The sequence below is a fragment of the Chiloscyllium plagiosum genome, unplaced genomic scaffold, assembly GCF_037043375.1.
Source record: "Chiloscyllium plagiosum isolate Xiang-an unplaced genomic scaffold, Cpla_swu_hap1 HiC_scaffold_19, whole genome shotgun sequence".
NCBI lineage: Eukaryota > Metazoa > Chordata > Chondrichthyes > Orectolobiformes > Hemiscylliidae > Chiloscyllium > Chiloscyllium plagiosum.
This window is the reverse complement of record NW_028270157.1, coordinates 28,075,852-28,103,649: the sequence shown is the minus strand read 5'-3', so window position 1 is coordinate 28,103,649 and position 27,798 is coordinate 28,075,852. Positions and strand designations below refer to the sequence as shown.

At 38.4% G+C, this 27,798-nt stretch overlaps 1 protein-coding gene across 4 annotated transcripts in view; it reads right to left on the bottom strand.

Moving 5' to 3' along the window:
- Positions 1-27,798, bottom strand: part of lemd3 (LEM domain containing 3) — a 51,474-nt gene that overhangs the window by 5,501 nt on the left and 18,175 nt on the right. The window contains exons 2-11 of one of the 4 annotated variants that reach the window (XM_087997160.1): positions 23,781-23,834; positions 17,139-17,170; positions 16,317-16,383; positions 12,210-12,286; positions 10,307-10,386; positions 10,048-10,193; positions 7,100-7,201; positions 6,814-6,916; positions 6,522-6,700; positions 2,655-2,736 (exon numbers count right to left, since the gene is read on the bottom strand). In XM_087997160.1, coding sequence (XP_087853286.1) covers positions 2,655-2,736; positions 6,522-6,700; positions 6,814-6,916; positions 7,100-7,201; positions 10,048-10,193; positions 10,307-10,386; positions 12,210-12,286; positions 16,317-16,383; positions 17,139-17,170; positions 23,781-23,834 — 922 coding nt within the window. Of the gene's footprint in view, positions 1-2,654; positions 2,737-6,521; positions 6,701-6,813; positions 6,917-7,099; positions 7,202-10,047; positions 10,194-10,306; positions 10,387-12,209; positions 12,287-16,316; positions 16,384-17,138; positions 17,171-18,442; positions 18,497-23,780; positions 23,835-27,798 lie in introns of all 4 variants that reach the window. The other 3 variants (XM_043709656.2, XM_043709658.2, XM_043709657.2) reach the window with 3 other exon arrangements.

Here is a 27,798-nt window from a genome sequence, read left to right as displayed (position 1 = left end):
GTCCTCCAGATCATTAATATATACTGTAAACAATTGCGATCCCAGCATTGATCCCTGTAGAATCTCACTGGTTACAAACCTTAAAAACAATCCCTTATCCCCTACTTACTGTTTCCTGTCCATTAGCCAATTGTCTATCCATGCCAATACACTATCTCCAATGCCAATGACTCATCTTAGGACTTTACTTTGTCAAAAGCTTTGTGGAAGTCCAAATACAACTTATCTACTGGCTCCCGTGTATCCACTCTAATTGAAACTTCCTTGAAAAACTAAGTTGGTCAGACACGATTCAACAGCTGTCTTGAATACAGAATTCTAAAACTTCAAAATTGAGTGAAACAACTTCTCCTCACTCAGCCCTAGATGGTTGATACCTTATTCGGAATCCTGACCCTTAGATTTAGACTCTTCAAAAATAAAGATAAAACATTCCTCCAGTATAGTTTGTCAAGCTTTAAGAATTCTGTTTCAATAACATCACCACCTCTAGGTAATACAAGACTAGTCTATGCTACTCTTCTTATAGTATAATTCATAGAAATTCATAGAACCCCTATAGTGTGGAAACAAGCCCTTTGGACCAACAAGTCCACATAGATCCTCTGAAGAATATCCCACCTACACACATTCTGTTACGCAATTACTTTACATTTCCCCTGACTAATACACCTAATCTACATATCCCTGCACACTACGGGCAATTTAGCATGGGCTGACCTGAACCTGACCTAACCCGAACACCATTGGACTGTGGGAAGAAACCGGAGCACCGGAGGAAACCCATGCAGACACGGGGAGAATGTGCAAACTCCACACAGACAATCTGCCAAAGTCTGGAATTGAACCTGGGACCTTGGTGCTGTGAGGCAGCAGTGCTAACCACTGAGCCACCATGCCTTCTCATCACAGGAACAACAAACTTATTACATTCTCTCCAAAGAAAGTAAACAGCACCTTATGAAGCAACACTCTTAATAAACCAGCAATAGTTATATATGTGAAATAACAGAAGCTTAATGCATTATCATGATGTCAGAGTAGTCAGTTCAGGGTGCAAGTGAGAAGGCTCTCTGCTGGTAACGTTTACTTAAGGCAAAGTTGCATTATTAAAGTGAGTTATGCTGTAAGTAAAGCATTACAGTGATGTATATACCTACTGAATTACACTACTATCACTGTTTTTACACAGTGGACCCTCTCTATTAACCAGCACACTCCTGGTCCCATTGATGCCAGATAATAAATTTGCTGTATATTCTTCTTTAGGTAAGGAAACTAGAAAGTTCACAGTACTCAAGGTCTGTTCTCACCAAGACACTAATTATAGTACTGCTTCTTTCTTTACATTTTCTATTACTTGGTAATAAAGACTGACAATTTGCTTTGCCAACTGCTTGCTGTTTCTTCTTAATTGCAGGACTTTTCCCATTAGACTAGCAGATAACCTCTAAATAATAATATTCCAGCCTTCCTCTATTTTGCTTACTCAGAGCCATTTAGTAATATAGAACTCAAGTATTGCTAAAAAAGGACACTTTGTTGATGCCTTGCAACTTGCACCTATCAAGACAATTCATAAAAAAAATGTAAGGGGAATTTATATTGTACAAAAGGAGGGTGCTGATAGTTTGACGAGCAGTTTGCTCTGACAGAGAAATTGCTATGGAGAATGCACAGTTCATGATGCAGAGGCAGGATAAATGTTGGTTTTCTTGCAAATTATCCAAACCAGCACAGGACAAAAAAAAACTTTCAACAGGAAATGACTCTTCTGACTCGTGAATAACTTCATACCTTTCTGTATGAAATTCTATCTGCCACTATCATGGTTGCCCAACCTGCCCACATCCTTTTATCACCCTTGTTTGTTCCTTTCTCTGTTAGTTTTGTATCAACAAATTGGGATACATTAACTTTGATGCAGGAAACAAGTTTATTAATATAGATTGTAAACAGCTGAAGACCAAATACTGATCCTTGCGGTACTCAACTAATTACAATGTGCCAATACCCCCAATTTTATGAGCTAACATTTTGTACAACCTCAATTACACCTAAATAAGTTGTTTGAAATTCCAAAACATTGTATCCATTAGATCCCTCATATAGGAATGCTACCAAATTAAAGGCCTATGTCAACCAGGATAGATTCAGTAAAAGAATCTATCCTGCTTCAAGATTTAGCAGGATATCAGGGTCTGAAGAGTGTAAAAAAGACATTACTCATGCATTATTTAAACAAAGAGATTACAAAAACTGCCCGAAAGAGAATTTACAGGGAAGCTTAGCTCATTACTGTGCTAATCTGTACTACTTTATGCAAACCCCTTCAAATCTGATACAAATTAGTGTTTTGGAAAAATCAGATATAAACTTACTTTTTGCTAAGAATGATTAAATGAAATAAAAGAAATTGGCTTAAGAATATCAGCTCAGCAGCAGCAATAACCTATAAATAAGAGCCAAGCTCTAAACAAATTTCAAAGTTGAGCCAAATTATTGAACTGAAGCTACTGAATTCTCACTTTAACAAATTTACATTGTATAAATGTAAATTTGTAGCCAGTTTTAACATACTAAGTCTGATCACTACAAGAATGCAGCATTTATGTGTAATTGAAATGAAACACCATAATTCATTAGATACATACATGACAGGGTCAAACATATTCCGAATCTTTAAACAAGGTGTCAAACTGTTCGGTGGAGAATTTCTACCATCAAGATGGAAAGCTGTTCAAGAAAGAAAAAAAAAAATCAAAATCTATGGTTATGAATAGACAATTTTATGACTATTTCAGGAATATAACTTTGTTTCAGAAATGTAATTTTTTAAACCCAGTGCCAAAAACCCTGATTAAGCAACTTTCTTAATAGTAACCCTGATTAAGCAACTTTCTTAATTATCTAAATAGATAATTACCAGTCACAGGACAATCCAATTTTACTTAAAGAGATCAGAGATGGAGTGTGAAAGCACTAAACAAAAACAGGGTTATTTTTCCAGACTTTGTTAGAGAAATGTCTACAATTGTCTTTGTAACAGATTTAAATTATTCACATAGCTCCCAGACAAAAGAAAGCTTTGAACCAATGGGTAAACTAGAGAAGTCTTAAATTAGTGATGCACTTTTCACATCAACATATTTAAAGATCAAAGTCAAACGGTTTGATTCACTATCTGGGACATGCCAGTTAGACATGTAGCAATGGGATTAGATTTCAGGAAGGTAGTCTTTTGTTTTGGGTTTATTTGTGCATTTTTTCTCAGAGAAATGAGTCAGCTTCAAAGACTGAGACAGCAGTGGTGCTCAGCCAGCTAGCAATCAGAACAAAGGCTTATAGAAGCCACTTGGAATAGGATGTTCATGATTTGAAGATAGTAAGTGGGAACTGTGAATAGGACCTATGCTTGGAAAAGTCCAAATTAATAAACAAACAATCTACAAATTCAGGTATGCCTGCTAAAGCTGTGAAAGACCAGAAGTGGAATCCTCACAGAGATTCCAAGGTCACGAAGTCTAAGTACCAGATTGCAAAATGAAGGAGAGTCAAAGTCAAGTCCTGAGAGCAATGGCACATTTGATCTGGACGGAGGAGAAATGAAAAAACCTTAAGTTCCTGTAACATACAGGAGAACATTTGGGTAAAAACAGAACAGGAAGTGGCCCATTAAGATTTCAGGGTTTATGGAACAGTGTTAAATTAATACGACCTGTTTTAACATTTGTATAAGAAAAAAATGAATCCTGAATTTATAATTCTTTTAATGAACTAGGAATTTGAATTAGTAAAATGTGAATACTCTTCCTCAAGATTACAACACTGTAATGTTATAAATTAATCGACAAAAATGTATCCCATCCAGTTGCAAAGAATTATGCAAAATTAGTGATTTATATTGCCAGGGTAAAAAGCTTTCACCTAATGAAAGGTTAGTAAATGTACTGCCATTGTAACTGGTCTCAAATGGAGTTCAAGATATTTGAGGACTTCCACACCTTATTCCAGCAATAAATTTTTGGCAGAATCCTTGCACTTACAATTTCAAGATCACATCTGTCTGCAATGTCTTCCCCATCCCATTGTACATATGTCAGCTGTTTATCAAAGACTCTCGTATGATCATTATTCTACATGATAGCATTATAACCACTGGAACCAAACTTTGAATTTAAACTCCAATAGGATACCAAAGTAATGAAGACTGTGCTCAAGCGCAAATCTTAAAAAAAACTAAATGACAAAATTTTAAAACTTCAATTTGAATTGTTTCATCCTCTTACCAAAAAGATGTAAAGTCAGCTTGAGGGGCTCTGCAAAAACACCTTAATTTGTGCATACAAGCGATTTGGCTACAATAAGGTAGGTCTCTAACTATAAAGCTCTAAGTCTTGAAACATTAGGATTACACAGGATTTACGGCACAAAAACAGGCCAATTGAACCCACCAATCCGTCCAACACTTATGCTCATTGAAGTCTTTTGTCTACCTTTTCAGCTTGGCATTTGAGTAATTATTTTGCTTGCCTCGACTTTCAGTTGAACCAGAAATAATGAACTACTAAAGTCTTATCCAGGAAGAAAACTACAGCACTGCAAGAAATGAAAAAAAGAACCTAACAGGATTTAGAGAGTGCAGAGGATGCCATCTGTTCAAAGAAAAAGGAGAAAATCTGAAAGGTAGCAATATGACAAAGTGGTCCAGATTCAGTGCAGAAATACCCTTAAAGCAGCACCATAATCAATTTTCAGGGCAGACCAAAAAAAAAAGGTTACTCCAAGACAGTTTAATCTAAATAGTATTGTAAAATAAACCTGCCAACAAAATCATGTTGCTATCTTACCTCTAAATAATTGCAACTTGACAGATGCCAAATAACAGTCAAATGACCTTGAACATTATAAAAGATTCTCCCCTGGAAGACAACAGTAGATTGTTTCCTCCACTTATCTAACTCTAAGGCATACTCACTAACTTGTTTTGGGTCTTTCAGCCATAAGAAACAATTATGACTTCGAATTCAATGCCACTGCTATTGGAGTGAAATTGGGTACAGCTAGTCTTCAGCAAGTATCAATTACTGATTAAGGTTCACATTTCCCTGATGTGCCAAGTGTGAGAAATTCTCTCAGTGGTAACACGGAGATAGTGTGGATAATTCAATTTAGTAAGTTGAAGTCACATTCTACTGTTTGCAAATTTTTGAAGTTTGCTCTGATTAACAAGAGGTTTTTAAACTTGGGCACTACTTGAAGACATAGCAAACCAAAAACAAATGTGATGCTAGATTTAGGTTTTGGCAACAGCTCAGTCAAATCATGATTATGAAATGGGCTATTATATTTTGCACACCAATAAACAGACCAAGCCTGGTGTCAATGCACTGTCCCAACTGTAAAGAAAATTAACTTGTTTATATTCAGTTTCTTCTGTTGTTCACAAATAGACCAAGATAAATGGCAAACAGACAAGTTAGTGGGAAAGGAGACTGAAACAGTGTGATTGAAGTTAAGCCGCCGAAAGGTTGAACCTTAAATGCCTTTTTGTATTAGTTTGTTCTATCTATTTAAAATGAAGATTTTAAACATGCCACATAATGTTTGGGCTATAAATAAGGACAAAATAAATGAAGTTTGATCTGAAAAATTACTTTTATTATTGGTGTTTTATATTTACATTGCTCTATACCAATCAGTCCAGATGCCCATTTTCAGTATGCAGTCAGTTCAGAAACAAAAATCAATCTGCATCTGAATTTTAAAAGAGGAGTTTATCTGACCGACATCTGTCAAGACACAGGATTTAAGGCAAAATTCAGCAATGAAACAAAAGGGACAGGAAAATACCATTTGTAGCTGGGAACAATGTAGTCTTCTGGTTGGAAGATAACAAAAGGGTTCAATGGCATGGGCCTTGGGGCTTTATAGATCACATTTATTAATGCCAATCATACTTTACATTTTCACGCGCAATTTAAGCAAGTAGGCTCTCTGGTTATAAACCAAGCTAGACTTAACTCGGATAGCGTCTGAAGGGTGGAGGAAGATTTAATCTTTTCAGTTGCTAATTAATCCCAGCTAAGTGGGGAATACAAGGTTTTAAAAAAATGGGTTTTGCAGATTGATTTTGAGCACAACACAAAAATACGGGGTTAGTGCAGACATGTTGGATGAGCAGATAATCATTGCACCAAATACTTATTGAAGTTGTTGGAATATATCCACGTGAATAGAACAGAGTTGCCCATATCTCAGTATTTGTGAATGACGAACCTTTTATTTCAAATGGTTTGATAAAAACTGCAATTCAGTTTAAAATTGATGACTTTTAATTATTTGTGCAAAATAAAATCTGCACAATGGGTTCTAAGTATGTTAGTACTGTAAACAAAATCATTCAATTAATTACAAATCATGCCAAGCAAACTAACGAGACTGGCACTCAAGTTGTAACCTTGCAGTCTAAAATTAGACCTGTTGTGTGTCAAAATATGCAATGGATGCCAAATTCATACCTTTTCCTTGCCATACTTTGGACGGCACAACTGCTATTTTATCACAAGTTGAAGACGGTTGAGTCCATCTCCAAACTAAGAAATCTCCTCCTCCTACTCTTTGGGTTTCTTTCCGAATACGGGACTCATTGGTTTCAACAAAAACAACAGCTCTCTCCCACACCTTTTTCATCTTTTTCCTGAATAATTCAAAAAAGAATTTGCTTTGTGTAAAGATGCAGCAAAAGATTATCTTCAAGAATTGTATTAGTTTAATGTTTACATTTTGATCTATATTATTAATTTGTCTTACCTATTCTGGGGTGGTATGAGAGAATCACGTACATGGGGAATAGGCAAATAAGGCTGTAAGTCTTTATTTTCTTGGCAGGCTTCATTATGGCTTTTCAGAACATCTAACCAAAACAAAAAGTGTCAGCCACCATTTACTTTGAAGCACTTTCAGTACAAATAACAATATAGAAGACTCTGATGTAAATGGAAAACTAGGCTGGAAACAGTGGCCTTCACATCAATTTTTTATTAATGCATTTCAATGCCATCAAAAATAATCAAATTGCAAAACAAGTGCTCGATACCTATGATTCTTTCCACCATGTCATACATCTGTCTTGTCTCTGCCTCTTCCTTCCGCCAACGATACTTCATGTAATGAAGCACTGCCCACACAATTCCCACACCTACAAGTATTAAAAATAAATACCAACGAATTCCAAAAAGCAGTCCAATAAAAGTAACATTTTATATTAAATTTTATATAACTATTTATCTAGCATTACAAATGGATTTATTCAGATTCAACAATGTGGAACGGCTGAGTACACTATGAATCACTTACAATTTATATAGTATTATTAATGTAATGGACTGATCTAAGGAACTTCACAGAAGCATTTCAAAGGAGTATACCAAGCTATACCAAAGATAACCAAAAGTTTAGTCAAAGAGATTGTATTGGAGAAAAAGGCCCAGACAATCGAAGACATAATTATCAACGATGGAGCATTAACACAAGCAATGCTCAAGAGACCAGACTCTTGTATAGTGGGGGAGATTAAAGATAGGAAGGAACCCAGGCCATGGAGGAATTTGAAAACAAAGATGAGAATTTTAAAATCTAGACATTGCTGCGTCCAAAGCTAAATGACTTGCAAGCTAGAATGTGGGGATCAGAGTTTTGAATGACAGGTTTATGAATGTGGGAGAACAGCAGAAATATATTGAAGAGGTCATATTTCGAGACAACAAAAACCACGAATAAGACTCAACAAATAAAAGGAGATTGGGTGTTGTTATCGAGTTGGAAATAGATGGTCTTGATAACAGCATGATTGAGATCAGAAACTCACCTCAGGATCAAACATGACACCAAAATTGCAAATAAACTGGTTTGTCAGATCATGTCAAGGAAAGGAATTAAGTCCTTAAGCTGGGGAAATGCAGCTTGGAGAGGGACTGAAAGCAATGGTCTCAGTTTTCAAAATATTTAATTGAGGGTACTTTCTGCCCATCTATTACTGGATATCACATAAGAACTTTTATAAATTAGCAAGAATATAGTCAAAAGAGGTAGTGGTTAGGTAGACATAGGCTCTTGTTAGCACGTATGTGAAAACCAATACTGTTTTTTTAGATGCTGCTGGTGCTGTGGGGCAGGACACAGGACGGACATAGGTAGATCCTTGGTGGATGCCACAAGTTCTAAAGGAGCAGTGGGAAGAGAAACAAGTAATTCTCAGGGTTTGATTAGAGATACAAATAGATGCAAGTGTCTAGCAGTGTCATTCAGTTGGATAACAGGAAAAGGATTTTGTTAAAACAGGTCAAGAAGAAGGAGGAAAGAAAGTTCACTTTTGCTGGACACAATATAATTTGAAACATTAACAAGAGCTATTTTGGTACTGTGGCAGAGGCAGCCAATTAGAAATGCAAACATGAAGCTTCAAGACAGACAGGGAATGGATTTGAAAGAAGATATGTCAAGGAGAGAAGAGGTGAGTTTCATGGACTACATCAGACTGTAGAGGAAATAATATCAAAATAGATGAATGTACAATTCAAAAAGATCCTGAAATAGCATGCAAATGTTAGTAACAGCGTGACCTAATACTGGACCATCACATCCTTTCAAGCTTGCACACCTGGACATTAAAAAAGGTGGAGATAAGTGTCTCTTGAAACCTCAAGCAATTAAAAATAAAATACCATCTTAAGCATTAAAATTATAAAACTGCAGCCAACACCAAAAGCATGGTTCTTTTTGCCAGTTTTATGCAAGATATATTGCCTGACTTACTGCAAGTGCAACAAAGATATTTTCATTCATTTTATGGACTGTCACTGGATTAACGTAAAATCTGACAGAACAGAATGTAGTTTCTGCAAGATGTTACAGCAGTGGTCTCTTGAAACAAAAAAGAAATGGCCTTTTCAAATTCTCTAATGTTCCTATCTGAAGTTAATTTGTCAATCTAGTCCTTAGCAAGGAAAATGTTACAGTAGATCAGTTGGTAAAGCATTGTTCAAAAAAAATGTGCAGTTTAACTCCAAGTCCATTCGCTGCCATGGGAAATTTATACTTGTTCATTTGGGGATTAAGACAATAGGAAGAGGCTTAATCTCCATGTAATCTACTAACCTCATACTTCAGGAAAAGACACTGTGCTTACAAATATCAAAGAACAAATTCTTCTTCAACAATGGCATATTGAATAAAAATTTCCCTGCAGGCAAGTGCAAATTTTCAGGCTATAGAATTTTGACAGAGTTTTGATACATGAAATGAAAGTCAGGCGGCACGGTGGCTCAGTGGTTAGCACTGCTGCCTCACAGCGCCAGGGACCCGGGCTCAATACCCGCCTCGGGCAACTGTCCGTGTGGAGTTTGCACATTCTCAGCGTCTATGTGGGTTTCCTCCGGGTGCTCCGGTTTCCTCCCACAGTCACAAAGATGTGCAGGTTAGGTGAATTGCCCGTAGTGTTAGGTGCAGAGGTGAATATAGGGGAACGGGTCTGGGTGGGTTACTCTTCGGAGGGTTGGTGTGGACTTGTTGGGCTGAAGGGCCTGTTTCCACAATGTAGGGAATCTAATCTAAAATGCACAATCCCAGCCATTAGCTCTGAAGATGATTTTAAATCAGAGTAGTTTGTAATGTACAATATTGTAGAGAGACTGGAACTTAAGGAACCTTAAACATAAGAGGAGAGTCCAAAAAAGTAGACAGAAAGACTATGATGTAAATTTATTAGCATGTTTTCCAGGCCAAATTAGTAACCTCTTTTTAATTATGCTCAAGTCAAATGTTTAGAGCAACTTTTGAAAGGACAATATCTAATTTAAAAATAAAGATAGCCAAATGGACTAATTATTTAGTAATGTTTGATATTATTCCTTACAAAATGCATTTGACAATCTGCCTTAGATATAATTTATCCCCTTAATTTTCACACTGAAGGGAAGGCAGATAAAAAAAATTAGCATTACGTAAAAGATATTTTACACTATTGGAAAAAATCACAAGACTCACCCACAAGAAATATAAACATCCTGTGCAAGACAGTTAGGAATGCACGGCGAAAGCGGCAGATAAATGACATCTGTGGATGCGTGGACTCCAGATACTGTACTTCACTCACATCATTTACCTTGACATCAGAGTCACTGCCAAGCAACCTGTGTATTAAAACACAAACCCGCAGTTATTATAGCTCAGTTGCTCGAAAGATGTGTTTTCTGAGACGTCTTTTGGGTCCAGAATTCATTCTCAAATGACCAAACTCACTCACTTTATACCAAAATCATCTGTACTCTGTAAAATCCATTGTAGTGAACCATTAAATTTCTTTTCATGATTGGGATCAAGAACCTGTGTATAAAGTAAAAAAACTGTTTTAGATTACATAAAGCATATACACCTCAAATTCAGAAATAAACCACGCCAACCATCACATCCAGATAGTTTGTAAAGAGGTAACATATGCATTTTAATTTGTTACAGATCTAAAGAGAACATCTGATTTTTCTCTCATGCAAAGAATAATCTACAGAAAGTTGATCAAAAAGCTAACAGTTTGCTCAACTATATTGAATGACAACTGATTTAATTGTGCAAATATTCACATATTGTACATTTCTTTGAAAGTTACTAAACATCAGTGCCAACAACCAAGTGACATTTCAGCCCTTCCCAACATTAGGTTCTACTACACCAGCAAGTTAAAGAAATTATGATAATTAGTTCAAACAAATAATGAGAAGAAAATAGGTTGTCAACAAGGATTAATTAATTATACAAATTAGAATTCAGAGTTTTTAAACAAAGAATGGTAGTCTAAATGGTTGACAGAAGTAGTTGTGTCGAGGGGACAAGTTCTCACATCACTTCAATCGTAATGAGTAATTCTGTTTTCATTTATCAAAGATACAAAATGATCAAATAATAAATATTTCCTGAAATTGAGTATTTTATTCTCAGAATGACAGGAAGAATTTAAGATCTTTACTACAGTAGATTTTGACAAACTGCCCTTTTCATTGTGTATGGAATGAATTTTAGAGTAAAGCTTTAACCAAAGTCCAAACCTGGTATATAACTTTGCTTCTCAAAGGTAAAATAATTTGTTAATTAGGTTGACAGCCAATCAAAATCAAATTTTAACAAGAAAAACCAAATTACTAAGCATACGTACATTACTTACCAAAATGGTTAGCTATACATGGGAAAATAATCAAAAACATTCTAATGCACAATATTTTCATCTTGGTCTCACCTGCCTACTTAAGAAATATTCTTAAATACCAACAGAATCTATTATTGTGGTGTGAAACTTATTTTCAATAGTTAATTTCATTCTAATTAGATCAGGACATGAATCCAAATGCTTATAACTTCCATTCCTGTGCATTTATTCAGAACACTCCATAGGCAATCATTTTAATTTTATGCAGTTATAAAATCTCCGAGCAATCATACTAGAAAATCACAGCTGTTATGCAGACAAGGGGTCCCCATTAAAATCTTCCATGACAAATTATAGACATGTACTGCGCAGAAACAGACCCTTCAGTCTAACTCATCCGTGTCGATCAGATTACCTAAATTAATCTAATCCCATTTGCCAGCGATTGGCCCACACCCCTTTAAGATCTTCCTATTCACATACCCATCCAGGTGCCTTTTAAATGTTGTAATGTACCAGCCTCCTCCACTTCCTCTGGCAGCTCATTCCATGCATGCACCACCCTCTGAAAAAGCTGCCCCTCGGATCCTTTTTTAAATCTTCCCCCACCGCCCACCCCCCCTCCCCACCCTGGGGAAAAACTTTGGCTATTTACTCTATCCACGCCCCTCATGATTGTATAAACCTCTATAAAGGTGACCCCTCATTTTCAGACACTCCAGGAAACAAAAAAGCCCCAGCCTATTCAGCCTCTCCGAAAGGTCAACCCTCCAACCCTGGCAATAAAATTCTCAGAATTATTGTGGCCATGAGTTTTGTAAGTCATACAACATAGATCTTACTTCACACATTTGGTAAATGCTGTTTCAGTACTGTTCTTCCAACTACTTTGATATTTACACTTATCTCACTTACAGAAGGATGAACATTTTATAGTAGAGAACTTGCTCAACAATTCATGCAATAAAATAAATTCGCGCAAGGAAAAGAAAAGCCTGAAATAACTTACAGTTACATATTCAGCAGCATCTTGGACAGGCAGACTTCTGTTTTTATAATGGACATGATCTCCACAATCGTAGTCCCCTGTGATTAGATAAAAAACACACATCAGGAATACAAATCAGGTCAGTATAGATGTTTAAAATACTGCAAAAGAAATTTTAAATTAGTAAAAAAAAACCAAATAAAATGTGTAGTGCAATGACAAGATGCAATACTCATTATGCCGACACTTTTGAAAGTCACGAGTTTGCCTCAACTTTGAATTTGTAGACACTTTAAGTACATCAAAATTAAATACATCATTTTCTCTTGACATTGTTAATTACTGCTTCATGATATTTGATATTCTTCTGTTCATCTTCATTCATTCAGGTTGATTCATTTAAATGCCAGAATGTGCTAGTCACTTCAATTACCCCAGTAACAGTTGTCTTTCATTCTTATCTTGCACTTGGATCTATTCTTAATCAGGCAAATTAAATTCAAGTCCTGAAGAAATGTCACTGAATTTGAAACAATACCTGTTTACACTGCAGGTACTGCCAAACCTGTTTAGTTTCTTCAGCAATTTCAGTTTTTTGTTCGTTTCAGATCTCCAGCAATGATCCCCATTCCTAGTTTTGTTATACACAAAGTCCTGTCTTCACTTTGAGAATATCTACATATTGTGTTGTTTGGTACCATTACTGTGCTAAATGGGACAGACTTTAAACAGATCTAGCAACTCAAGATTGAGCAACCTTAAGCCATCAACAGCAGCATTGTACTCCAGCACAATCTGCAACCTCATGGCCCTGTATATCCCTCACTCAACCATTACCGTCAAGCCAGGGGATCAACCCTAGTTCAATGGAGAGTGCAGGCCAGCTGCCAGGTGCAGCACCAGGCATACCAAACAATGAAGTGTCTACTTGGTGAAGCTACCAAATAGGACTGTTTACTTGCTAACAGCATAAGCAGCAAGTGACAGAGAGAACTAAGCATCCCACAATCAACGGATCAGATCTGTGCTCTACAGTCCTGCTACATCCAGTCATGAATCGTGATTGTCAATTAAACAAGCTACTGGAGGCATCAGGTCCACAAATATCCCATTCCGCAATGATGGAAGAGCCCAAAACATCAGCACAAAAATTAAGGCTGAAGCATTTGCAATTCTCTTCAGGCAGAAATGCCAAGTAGATGATCCATCTCGGCCTTGTCCAGTGGGATGCAGCATCACAGATACCAGCCTTCAGCCAATATATATGATATGATTCACTCCACATGATATCAAGAAATGGTTGGAGGCACTGGATACTGCAAAGGCTATGGAGCCTGAAAACATCTCAGCAATAATTGTGCTCCAGAACTTTGTGCTCCCCTAGCCAAACTCTTCCAGTAGTTACAAAACTGGTAACTACCTGACAATGTGGAAAATTGCCCAGGTATGTCCTGTACATAAAAAGCAGGACATATCCAACCTGGCTAATAGCTGCCCCATCAGTATACTCGTGATCAGTGAATTTATGGAAGGTGCCATTGTTATCAAGCAGCACCTGCTCAGCAATAACCTGATCAATGATGCCCAATTTGTGTTCCACCAGGACCAGATAGCTCCTGACCTCGCTACAGCCTTAGTTCAACCATGGACAAAAGATCCAAATTCCAAAGGTGAGGTGACAGTGACAGCGCTTGACACAGTGTGGCATCAGGAGTTCTAGAAAAACTGGAAATCAGGGGCAAACTCTCCACTGGTTGGACTCATACCTGATACATAGGATGGTATATGGTTGTTGGAGGTCAGTCATCTCAGTTCTGAGACGTTTCTGCAGGAATTCCTCAGGGGAGTATCCTAGGCCCAACAATCTTCACCTGCTTCATCAATGAGCTTCCCTCCATAAGATCAAAACTGAGCACGTTCTTCAATGAATGCACAATGTTCAGCATTATTCATAATTCCTCAGATACTGAAGCAGTCCATGCAACACAATCTGGAAAATATCCAGGTTTGGGCTGACAAGTGCCAAGTAACATTTGTGCCACACACCAAGCAATAACCTTCTCCTAATCTAATCACTGTCCCTTGACATTCAAAAGATATTACCATCACAGAAGCCTCCATTAACAACATTCTTGGGGTTACCATTGACCAAAAACTCTCAGGACTGTCCATATGAACAATATAGCTACATGAGCAGGTCAAAGGATAGGAATACTGCGACATGCAACTCACCTCCTGACTCCCCAAAGCCTGCTTATCATCTACAAGGCACAAGTCAGGTGTGAGATGGAATACTCCCCAATTGTCTGGATGTTGCAGCTTCAAGAGTCATGAGCTTGACATCATCCAAGGTAAAAGCAGCCTGCTTGACTGGCATCACATCCACTCTCTCCACCACTGACGCTCAGTCACAGTAGTGTGCATTATCTACAAGATGCACTGCAGAAATTCATTCAAGTTTCTTTGACAGCACCTTCTAAACCTAGGATCACTTCCATCTTGAAGGACAAGGGCAGCAGATACGTGGGAGCACCACCACCTGCAGGTTCCCCTCCAAGCCACTCAACTTCATTGCTCCTTCATTGTAACTGGGTTAAAATCTTGACATTCCCTCCCCAATGGTATTGTGGGTCAATCCACAGCACATGGACTGCAGTGGTTTAAAGACAGCAGCACACCACCACAGTCAATAAATACCAGCCAGCCAGCGTTGCTTAATTCCAACAAATGAATTTTTAAAAACCCATTCAACTAAAGGTTGCGACCCAAAACTATCTACTACATTCACTGATATCATAAGCTCAATTGCAGCATCTGGGGGCGAAATTTGATACTCATTTTATAATGGTATGTGGCCAAAAACAAATCAGAAATTGACCCTTGCAAAGGATTAATGTACAAATAGACATGATATGAAAAGCTTTTTATGGACAGATCATGGATGATCAAACCTTTGAATAACTAAACAAATGTTTATTTGAAAAGATGGAAAAATGCCCAAGGTAGGTCTACTGCACAAAGGCGGCAGCACAAATCCAATCTGGCCAATTACTGTCTCGCAATCTACTCTCAATCATTACAGCGATGGAAGATGTCATCAAGTGTTACCAAGTAGAGATTCCTTTGCAATAATCTGCTCACTGAAGCTCCGTTTGGGTTCTGCCAGGATCATTCAGCTCTTGACTTCATTACAGCCTTGGTTCCAATGTGGACAGGACAGCTGAATTCCAGGTACTTATGCCATCAAGAACACATCTGATTGAGTATAGTATCAAAGAGCACTAGCAAAACTGGAATCAATATACCTAGAACAAAAGATGACAGTGGGGCTTTTGGAAGTCAATTATATCAGTAGGTACAGAACATCTTAGTGAGCATTCCTCAGGGTAATGTCCTAAGCCCAAATACGTTCAGATGCTTCAGTGATGTTGCCTCCATTATGTCAGAGTCTAGATGCTTACTGATGATTGCACAATGCACTGCAGATCCTCTCTTTCTAACCCCCTCCATCCCCTTTTCTCCACACTCCCCAAACCCTGATCCCTTTTTCTGTCCGCCCCACCATCAACCTGACCTGACACTCCCTCCATCATTACATTCGAAACATCCACACTCCATTTAGACCCGATGGCTCCAACACGCTTACCTACCCGAAATACAGCATCACGTATATTGCCACTGGGCACTCTTCTCATCATCCCGACCTGATGTCCTACCCTCCTCCACATGGCAAACACTTCCCATGCCCTTTCTCACCTGCCATCTCTAAACACTATTATACTAAGTATACGTACTCATCCTTTGACATCAGCAATTAAAGACACTATCAGAGCCTTTAAATTTCGTAATATGGCAGCCAATTGCTGCAAAAAGGTGGTGTGATTTGCCTTGCTCTGATGGTCTGCACTATAAGAGGAACGTCAGAATGGATGTATGATTCATCAGTTGAGGAGCCCAAGCAAAATCTCTCAGATTTATTTATTTCAGAATTATTTAAATTATCAAGTTTCCCAGCTGGTGCTTGAATTGACATTTGAATTAATTCCAGTTGTATAATCAATATTTCAAAAGCATCACAAACACCAAGAAATCATATTACACAAAAGCTCAAAAAAGTAACAATCTTACCTGCTATTTTTGCTAGGTGATCATGCAGTCTATGAAGAATAATCAGAATTACTCTTTTCTCTTCAACCTAATAAAACAGTTCAGAAAATCACCTGTCATTATCTAAAGCTTGCAACCACTCCAAACTACAGCTCGTTCTGCTCAAAATGCACATTTCATTAATGTGAATTTGTTACAACACGATTAACGAATTGGGGACCATGTTTCAAAAGCACCAACTTTTATAGTGTTTATTGGTGAGAATGGGATTCCAGCCCCATTAGTTTAAATGGTGCTGCCATTACACAATTTTCTTATAACACAGGATTGCATGAGAACTACCACGTTATAGCAGAGCCGAATGTACTTTTTGAAAAAAGTGATGCAACATTATAAAAAAGCCAACTGTAAAGAATTATAGAAAAGTAACATGATAGAGTAAAAAGTGCAGGTGTATTTCTCCTTCGCACAACATTAAGTGGATTTTTTTTTCAACCTAATTAAATTAGAAGTATAGAATTTTGGAAAGGAAAAGAACAGTGTAAATACATATGGCAACTAAATGTGTATTACAGATTGAATTTAAGAGTCAACTCATTTGCTGGGTTCTTTACGGCTGATGTTTATTTCAATTGTTCCTTTCTCAAGGAAAATATGTCCTCAGGACCTCAAAATAATCAGGATTTAAATCTAGTCCATGCCATTTGCTGTGTTTTTCCATAGAAAACAGAGACATGAGAGAAGCTTCCTCTGGAGAAGTAATGGATTTTTATTTTCACATGCACAATTTTACTTTGAGGGGAAAAATATTTCCATTGACAAACATGTGGAAGGTGCACTTACCTTCTCATCTATTCCAAATGGCTGCGATTTTACTAAAAAACAAAAAATACATTAATAGCAATAACAGCTTAAAGAAAATTCTGCTGGCTCAGGGCTTGAAGCATTTTATATGGTTCTTAAACTGGACACATATGCATATGGATAAATGTGAATATTAGATGTCATTCAGCCAGCTCCCAGGGTGCATGTACATATGCTGATTTGATGTACCTCCTATTGAAACCTTTGAGAAGTTTGATAACATCATTCACTGATATGATATATGCGGTTTTTCTGCAATTTCCTTTGGATGGCTACCTCTCCTGGTTAACAAACTAAAATCCAAACACAAGAAACAATGATTCCATCAAATGACTATTGATCTTAATGTCAAATGGTTCAATTGAAATTCTGTTGCATCCAATGTTAACTTTGTCTGCTTCTAAAGGTTCGAAAAGATTTTTGGTTGCATGATACAAAATTCCAGTCCAGTTAACAAAAGATTTCCAATGTACCTAGAAGAAAACAAATAGCTATAGGATAGTGGGAATCAACATGCTTTCATGAAAAAGCATTCATATAGTTCACTTGACGCCAATATACTGATTTTCACAATGATCAAATTATAACAGTGATACTTAAGAGGGAATCATGGCTTAATGCACTGGAGAGTAGTGTATTGTGTTTAAATCTGTTTCGTAACACTGACAATAAGGTTAGCAGAGAGTAGTAAAACAACCAATCTTAAAATTTTGTTACAACTGTCACAGACACTAACAAGATTCATAACATAGCCATTATCACATTTATCCAACATTAACAAACTTACTGGAGTTTTTATTTTGAAGCAAAGTAATGGTCAAAGGATTTGTTCAGGCTGGAGAAAGTTTTCTACTGGACTGGAGGTAATCCCCAGGAGTGGGTTAGTATTGGATACCTTTATCTTTCCTATCATTTAATATATGACCTAGATCTTGAAGTGCAGGGAACAATTTCAAATTCTGTGGATAATACAAAAGTGTTGTAAACTAAGAAAATGTAGAACTTCAAAATTTGGAGCGAGCTGACAGTTAGCAAATTAAGTTCAATATGGAGAAATGTAAGATAAAGCATTTTAGTAGCAAGAACATGGACAGACAATACAAAATAAGGGATTCTAAAGAGGATGGAGTACAGGGACCTGGGTGCATATGTGCATAGATCATAGGCAGCAGGTTGAAAGAGCAGTTAATAAAGCATACAGCATCCTGGGCTTTATTAATAAGAGCACAGAGTACAAGTGCAAGATGGATATGCCGAACTTCTAAAAGTCACTCAGATCTCACCTGGATAACTGTCAATAGTTCTGGGTGCCACACTATAGGGGAGATGTGAATGCACTGCAGAGAATGTAGAAGAGGTTTACAAGAATAGCTCCAGCAATGAAAAACTTCAGTTATGAGGACACATCGAAGGAGGTTAGATCTGATTTTGTACAGAAGTCTAAGGGGAGATCTGATAGACAATTTCAAAATCATGAGGGGTGCTGGACGTTAAATAGGGAGAAACTGATCTCACTCAAACAGATCATGAACAAGATGGTACAGATTTAAAACAATTTGCAAAAGTAAATGCAATGCAAGAAAACAAAACACACACAGGTCACCTGGGTCTGGAATACAATGCCTGGAAGTACAGTAGGGGCAAGTTCAATTGATGCATTCAAGAGAACATTGTTTCTAATTAAGTCATTAGGTAATGTGCAAAGGTACGGGTTAAAGGCAGGAGAACAGTAAATCATAATGCTCCTTTGGAGTGCTGGTGTAGATACAATACGCCAAAATGCTTCCTTCTGTGATTCTATCTCATGTTCTTCAATGCAAGTTTCCAGCTTTCATGAAACCTATATAAAGTTCCATTCCCAAAGCCAGTTGTGGTTCGACACGTAACATACAATAAAATAATAATGAGCCCACACAAATACAGAACAAGGTGAAAATGTAAGCTGAATATTGACACAAACTTTTGGAATAAAAAGCAAATAATCTACTCAGCCAAAACTTCCCATGACATGATTTAAAGATAATCAGTTATTACAAATATAAAACAGGTAGATGAGGGAATGTTGTTTTCATTGCACTGCAGGAGTCAAATCTAGAGGCAAAGACTTCAATGAAGTTTTCAAAATTTAAGTCAGGCAATATTACAATGGCAGGATAGACAATGTAATGAATAGTAGTTGAAAGATCAATAATGGATTTAGTCTCAGCTAATTGCCAGAAAGGGGCTTGAATATGATAGCTGGTTATGAAATTTGGAACGAAGATCAAAAATAATGGTTCACTCTTTCCAATATTTAATTTGAGTAAATTTCTGCTCATCCTGTATAAAATGTAGGAGAAATTTGGAACACGGATGAGTTGAGGTGGCGGTGATGGTCATCTGCTTTCATGTAAAAACAAATGCTATGTCATCACCTGAAAACAAAAGTATGTAGATGAGAAATAGGAAGAGGTCATGGGTAGGCACTTAGAGGAGAATACCAGAAATAAGAGTGTGGGAGTAGGATGATGATGAGTCAATCCAAGTAATTAGTACCTATTTAATTACAGTAAAGGTACGAAACCAGGGGAAAAAAAAAAAATCAGTCTCTTTCAGCTGGACAAACAGCGGAGATGTATTGAAGGATAGCATCTTTAACAAAATCCTGTGTCTTATGGTCCTGCGCCACAACCTCATGAAGCAGCAGCACTTCAAAAGCTAGTGTGTCCAAATAAACCTGTTGGGACTATAACCTGGTGTGATTTTTAATTCTATCATTTACAAACTTAACAGGTTGCAGTCACTACAAAAGGATCAGGATGAATAATTAACAATCAAGTCACAAGATGTCATTTGCAACTTAAAGCTGTTTTTATAGTAGCAGGGATGGAACTGGATTAAAGGGGTTTAATTCAAGGAAGTCTAGAAGATAGCATGATCTGAAGGTTCAAGACCTTTGGAAGAGAGGTTGGAGATAGGCAGCATTTGCAAGGATGGAGATATTCAAAGAGGGGAGGCCATTGGTACAGACAAACCAGAGCCAGTTGAGTAGTGGGAGATTTATTGCATCAAAAGAAACAAGTCAGTTGGTCTCATTAATAAATTCAGAGGTGGTATGGATTTTGAGGGGGGGGGGGGGGGGGGGGGGAAAGAGAGAAAGAGGTGGTGGTGGTGGTGGAGAGGAGCATGATAGGAAAGGAACAAGAGAAAGATGCAAAGACAGTGAGAATCATTGCAGGAAATTGAACCAAAAAAAAAAAAGAGGCTGTGGCAAAAGCAACCGATCGGATGGTATCAATTTTAGTGTCAAGGAATTGCACATGTTCCTCTATTTATTTTTGGAATCTAGGGCAGAGAAGATAGGGGACAGAAGTTTATTGAGGCAGTTTTCAGTACAAAAATGCCAGGTTGTGGCCATGGATGACAAAAACAAAAACAATATGCAATTTCCATTTGAGTTTGTGTACCTTGATGTAAGGGAATGGGGTGGCATGTATGCCAGAAGAATTTCCAGGGAGTGTGTTAGTATTATTAAGGACTTAGGGCTAAGGCGGAGACGAGGGCACAATTGATCAGCAGCTACAGAAATACTGTGGCAAGTGGAGTGACAAACATTAAATGGGATGATTAGGGATAGTCAACATAGCTTTGTGCGTGGGAAATCATGTCTCACAAACTTGATTGAGTTTTTTGAAGTAACAAAGTGGATTGATGAGGGCAGAGCAGAAGATGTGATCTATATGGACTTCAGTAAGGCGTTCGAGAAGGATTTCCATGGGAGACTGATTAGCAAGTATAGAGCTCATGGAATACAAAGAGAACTAGCCATGTGGATACAGAACTGGCTCAAAGGTAGAAAACAAAGGGTGGTGGAGGAGGGTGGTTTTTCAGACTACAGGCCTGTGACCAGTGGAGTACCACAAGGATCGGTGCTGGGTCCTCTACGTTTTTGTCATTTACATAAATGATTTGGATGCGAGCATAAGAGGTACAGTTAGTAAGTTTGCAGATGACACCAAAATTGGAGGTGCAGTGGACATCTAAGGGGGGTTACCTCAGATTACAACAGGATCTGGACCAGATGGGTCAATAGGCTGAGAAGTGGCAGATGGAGTTTAATTCAGATAAGTGCGAAGTGCTGCATTTTGGGAAAGCAAATCTTAGCAGGACTTATACACGTAATGGTAAGGTCCGCGGAGTGTTGCTGAATAAAGAGACCTTCGAGTGCAGGTTCATAGCTCCTTGAAAGTGGAGTCACAGGTAGATAGGATAGTGAAAGCAGCGTTTGGTATGTTTTCCTTTATTGGTCAAAGTATTGAGTACAGGGGTTGGGAGGTCATGTTGCGGCTGTACAGGACATTGGTTAGGCCACTGTTGGAATATTGCGTGCAATTCTGGTTTCCTTCATATCGGAAAGATGTTGTGAAACTTGAAAGGGTTCAGAAAAGATTCACAAGGATGCTGCCAGTGTTGGAGGATCTGAGCTACAGGGAGAGGCTGAACATACTGGGGCTGTTTTCCCTGGAGCGTCGGAGGCGGAGGGGTGACCTTATAGAGGTTTACAAAATTATGAGGGGCATGGATAGGGTAAATAGGCAAAATCTTTTCCCTGGGGTCAGGGAGTCCAGAACGAGAGGGCATAGGTTTAGGGCGAGAGGGGAAAAGATAATAAAAGAGACTAAGGGGCAACTTTTTCATGTAGAGGGTGGTACGTGTATGGAATGAGCTGCCAGAGGAAGTGGTGGAGGCTGGTACAATTGCAACATTTAAGAGACATTTGGATGGTTATATGAATAGGAAGGGTTTGGAGGGATATAGGCCAGATGCTGGCAGGTGAGACTAGACTGCGTTGGGATATCTGGTCAGCATAGACGGGATGGACTGAAGGGTCTGTTTCCATGCTGTACATCTATGACTGGCATTTTCAGGAGCAGTTGAATAAGTTAAATCAGTTTTAATTAGTTTCAGTTAGGAGAAAGTGAGAACTGCAGATGCTGGAGACCAGAGTTGAAAAGTGTGGTGCTGGAAAAGCGCAGCAGGCCAGGCAGCATCCTGCTCCTCGGATGCTGCCTGGCCTGCTGCACTTTTCCAGCACCACACTTTTCAACTTTAATTAGTTTCAGTCATGTTGTAAAGGAAATGAAAACCACATCTGTGTAAAGCAGGCACGAGTACAGGAGCTGCATGATCAGCAAAATAAGGTCGGTCTTGGGTGAAATACTGACAATACCTGCAAAAAAATGAAAGAAAACAGAACCCTATGTGATATATGTCTTATAATGTATTGCATTAATTTTGGGAGGTGTTTGCAACCCAAAATTAGTTTTATACTTGATGGTGATAAGACTGGCTTAACTTGTAATAATAATTGTTATTCTCAGTCCTGTAATCAATTTATTAAGCTCTCTGATAATAGTAGCTGTAAATAAATGGAGGGATAATTTGTTTCAAAAACAACAAGACACTCAGAGATGGAAGTAGACTTAGATTCGCGATAGATTCCTCCAATGAAAAGGGTAGTTGAATGGGCCTATATTCTCAAGCCTTCAAGAACGAGTGGCAACCTTATTAAAACGAAGAATTTTTACAGGTGTTGACAGGTTATAGGAGAAACTGTCTTTCATTGTAGAATCGAGAATTAGGGTCCTATTCTCAGGAATGCTCTACCCCAGAAGGCTAGAGATAGTCATTTAATACATTAGACTTTGATAGTGCTTTGACAAAAAATTGAGAGCCAAAACATTTTGGATGAGCAGCAAAATTGGAGTGCAGGGAGTAGACACTGATCTGAGAGAACGCAGCACTAATTTGAAGGGCCAAATGGCCTATTACATACACCATATTCTCTACATTACCACTTTTGTTAATGTTCTGATCGTACTGTGGAAGCACAAGTTGTCATTTAGCTCACTGTTCTGCACAGGCATCCCAATCTCATTCTTCTATCTTTCCCTACAACTAGCAAATTTTATTCAAAGTTTGTGAGAAGATTTGTAGCTCGGGTGCTCGTTGCTGTGGTTCTGTTCGCCGAGCTGGAAGTTTTAGTTGCAAACGTTTCGTCCCCTGTCTAGGTGACATCCTCAGTGCTTGGGAGCCTCTTGTGAAGCGCTTCTGTGGTGTTTCCTATAAATGCCGGAGGAAAAAACCACAGAAGCGCTTCACAGGAGGCTCCCAAGCACTGAGGATGTCACCTAGACAGGGACGAAACGTTTGCAACAAAAACTTCCAGCTTGGCGAACAGAACCACAGCAGCAAATTTTATTTTACAAGTAAATTGGCTCATCATCACTACCATGGCAATGACTACTCAGATGGTAGAATTTGCACCTTGGATTGCAAAGTTAGGGGTGCCGTTCCTGAGGCAGAAAAACAAATCTCTAGTGCAGTACACAGCAAATACTGTGCTGTTAGAAGTACTGTCTTTTGGATGAGATGTTAAACTGAGCTCCCTTCCCTCCCTCTCAGGTCTGCCGTGAGGTTCCCATGGTACTACTTCAAAGCAAATGAGAATAATCAAGTTTTCTGACCAATAGATTTTTTTTTCAATATCACAAAGAGAGAGATTATCTGGTCATTCGTTATCACATCATTGGTAATTAGAAATTTGTGTACATAGAAAATGCAGTAGCTAATCTATATTACCTGCAACTACATTGCAAAAAAAAACTTCCTTGGCTGGAAAGTGCTTGGAACATCCTGGAGGTCACAAAAATACAAGTTTATAGAAATAGAAATCTCTTTTTGGAGAGACTTTCCTGGTAGACTGCCAATTCTGTGGCAAATTAGAGACAGTCTTGCACTAACTAACTAAATGTAGGCTATGCAAACATTTCACGTCAGATTCTTAGTCAACTGACAGGGAAGACTATTATTGTCAGTTTTTAGCTGTATTTCAATCCAGATTGCTGTATTGAAAAGCAAGTGCCCCTTCCATCAACATACCTTTGAAAACTCAAGTAGAGGAGCTACTGATAGAGATTTAATGCATGAGCTTTCATTTCCAAAACTTATTGAAGGAGGAAATAAAAATGTATACATCTGTGGCGAAATTCTATCCTGCATGATAGTCTCAAAATTGGGTCATTTAATTCAGATAAATGCAAAGTGCTGCATTTTGGGAAAGCAAATCTTCACAGGACTTATACACGTAATGGTAAGGTCCTATGGAGTGTTGCTGAACAAAGAGACCTTGGACTGCACGTTCATAGCTCCTAGAAAGTGGAGTCGCAGGTAGATAGGATAGTGAAGGTGGCATTTGGTACGCTTTCCTTTATTGGTCAGAGTACTGAATACAGGAGTTGGGAGGTCATGTTGCGGCTGTACAGGACATTGGTTAGACCACTGTTGGAATATTGCATGCAATTCTGGTCTCCTTCCTATCGGAAAGATGTTGTGAAGCTTGAAAGGGTTCAGACAGATTTACAAGGATGTTGCCAGGGTTGGAGGATTTGAGCTATGGTGAGAGGCTGTACAGACTGGGGCTGTTTTTCCTGCTGAGGCTGAGAGGTGACCTTATAGAGGTTTATAAAATTATGAGGGGAATGGATAGGATAAATAGACAGACAGTCTCTTCCCTGGGATCAGGGAGTCCAGAACTAGAGGGCATAGGTTTAGGGGAAAAGATATAAATGAGACCTAAGGGGCAACTTTTTCACACAGAGGGTGGTACGTGTATGGAATGAGCTGCCAGATAATGTGGTGGAGGCTGGTACAATTGCAGCATTTAAGAGACATTTGGATGCGTATATGATTAGGAAGGGCTTGGAGGGATATGGGCTGGGTGCTGGCAGGTGGAACTAGATTGGGTTGGGATATCTGGTCGGCATGGACAGGTTGGACCGAAGGGTCTGGTTCCATGCTGTACATCTCTATGAATCTATAACCTTATGGTTGAATCAGCTACAAGTACCCAAAGCTCTCAATCAACAACCACACACACTAGAAAGCGGTTTTCTCGAACATGAGATAGTAACTTGCCTAAATACCTCAAAATTAGCACATATACACTTACTTTACAGGCTTGCACTTCTAGAGCACATTTCATGATTAACAGACATCTCAAAATGCTTTCTATTCAGTGAAGCACAGTCACTAATGTAGGTAATGTAGAAGCCAATTTGTACACACAGTAAACTCCTGAACAAATGATAATATCAATCTTATTGGAAGAGGAATAAATATCAGCCAGAAATGCAGGATAACTCTCTGCTCTTCAAAACAGGGCAATGGAATTTTATAAACCAACCCATGCAGATGGGTCAGTTTATGCCTCTCCTAAAAGGGGTTGCAAAACTCCCTCAGAACTGCACTGAAGTGTCAGCCTTGACTTTTGCTTCCAAGCCTAGTTTGGAACTAGGAACCAGGACCCATGAACCTTATGGAAATTCCTTCATAATGAAATTAACCAGGTTGCTTCAAAGCTTGCCTGAAAATTTCTTTATAACTAATTACAGCTGCATATATACTAGGGACATCTAATCTGATCCCACTGTTCCTTTAAAGCAGATAGCACATAGTAAACAAGACTTGATAAAGTTGAAATACAATATGACCGTAAGAACGAAAGTTGTCAGAACCTACAAAGTTTAGAATCTGAACAAACTGACTAATTCCAACTTTCAATTATTTATACTACTGCGACTTTATTCAAAATAGGGCAGCTTTGGAAATATTGTCTATTCAATATTTCAAATGACTTAATGATTTAATTAACTCAAGTTGTTTCGTTTCAACAGCATTATCAGCATTTTCTCCAACCGGATCACTGGTACAGATAATTACACTTTGGCCAACATTTTCTAATCGAGTTACCAATGGCATCACAATCAATAAATCTAGGCATTGTAGGAATGTTTCAAACTGGACATTCAGTGGATACTTTTACTACCAGTAATAAGCAACGTTTCAAAATAAAATTAGGAGTCACATTTTTTAATCTCCTACAAGATAACAAAAATCCTCAAATTACATCAGCAAATAGAAAATGGGAAATTGGATATTTTAAAAGGGCTTCCTCTCAAACCTAACTCAAATTCTAAATCAAAGAAGCTATGTATCCAATGTTCTGGATTAGCATCAAAATTGAAACATTCACAGGCTCTAATGTATTCAAGAAAACATTCAGCTCGAAAAGAAGTCCCATTTCCTTCCACCTCACAATACTGAAAGCACTTCACAGCCAATTATTTACTTTTTCAAGTACAATCACTTGCTTTGCATGAAAACACTGGAGAGTCATGCTGTGCCAACTTGCACAAAATGGCCTTACAAACATTGAGATAAAGAGCCAATGATTTTACTGGTCAAGGAAGGAGGTTGGGAGATGGATAAGGAGCTGTCAAAGCATGTGTTAAGAGGGCGATTGCTAAATTTAGAAACTAATTAAGTGCAATGCCTCAGATTAATGCTGACATCCCTCCTACCAAATGTCTACACAAATGATTTGATTTATTAGAAGTTAGTCAGGGAAGAGAATGGGAATGAACAATCCTGTTTCATTAGTGAATTGGATAAGAAATAATATGAACATTAACACTAGAATAAATAAGTGTATTTTCTCGATTTCAGATGTCAGCAAAAAGAGCTGAAAATGTGTTGCTGGAAAAGCGCAGGTCAGGCAGCATCCAGGGAACAGGAGAATCGACATTTCGGGCATTAGCCCTTCTTCAGGAATCCTGAAGAAGGGCTTATGCCCGAAACGTCGATTCTCCTGTTCCCTGGATGCTGCCTGACCTGCTGTGCTTTTCCAGCAACACATTTTCAGCTCTGATCTCCAGCATCTGCAGACCTCACTTTCTCGTCAGCAAAAAGAGTCAACTTAAAACTATTATGGTCAGCAAGGACAATTTAGGAGAAAGGACTTTACAAAACAAGTGGCTTTGGGGACATGGAATGCTCTACCAGGAACCATTTGAGGTACAGATAAAAGCACTTTTCATAGTTGAAAAAGTTAAGCAAAGAATGATAACTTAGAGGAATACACAGTCAACGGGATTTGTCTTGCAAAAATTCTCTATTTCATGCTGTAATATTATGGGTCGTGCCTCGAAAATTGCAGTCTCACTTCCTTCAATATCCTTGGATGTCTTTCATTTGGACCTGGTGCCGTATCAATTTTAACTACCAACATTTTATCCATCGGCACAAGGTTGGCACAGTCGTTAGCACTGCTGCCTCACAGCGCCAGAGACCCGGGTTCAATTCCCACCTCAGGCAACTGTTTGTGTAGAGTTTGCACATTCTCCCAGTGGCTGTGTGGGTTTCCTCCAGGTGCTCCGGTTTCCTCCCACAGTCCAACAATGTGCAGGTTAGGTGAATTGGCCTCATTCTTGAACAAGGGCTTATGCCAGAAACGTCGATTCTCCTGCTCCTCGGATGCTGCCTGGCCTGCTGTGTTTTTCCAGCACATTTTTCAACTCTGGACTCCAGCATCTGCAGTCCTCACTTTCTCCACGCTAAATTGCCCGTAGTGTTAGGCAAAGGGGTAAACGTAGGGGAATGGGTCTGAGTGGGTTGCTTTTCAGAGGGTCAGTGTGGACTTGTTGGACTGAAGGGTCTGTTTCCACACTAAGTAATCTAATCTAATCTAATCTAATCTAATCACTTCCTTATTAACTTTGAGCCCTTCTTGTGACAGTTTGCTCCAGCCACTATGGCTTGG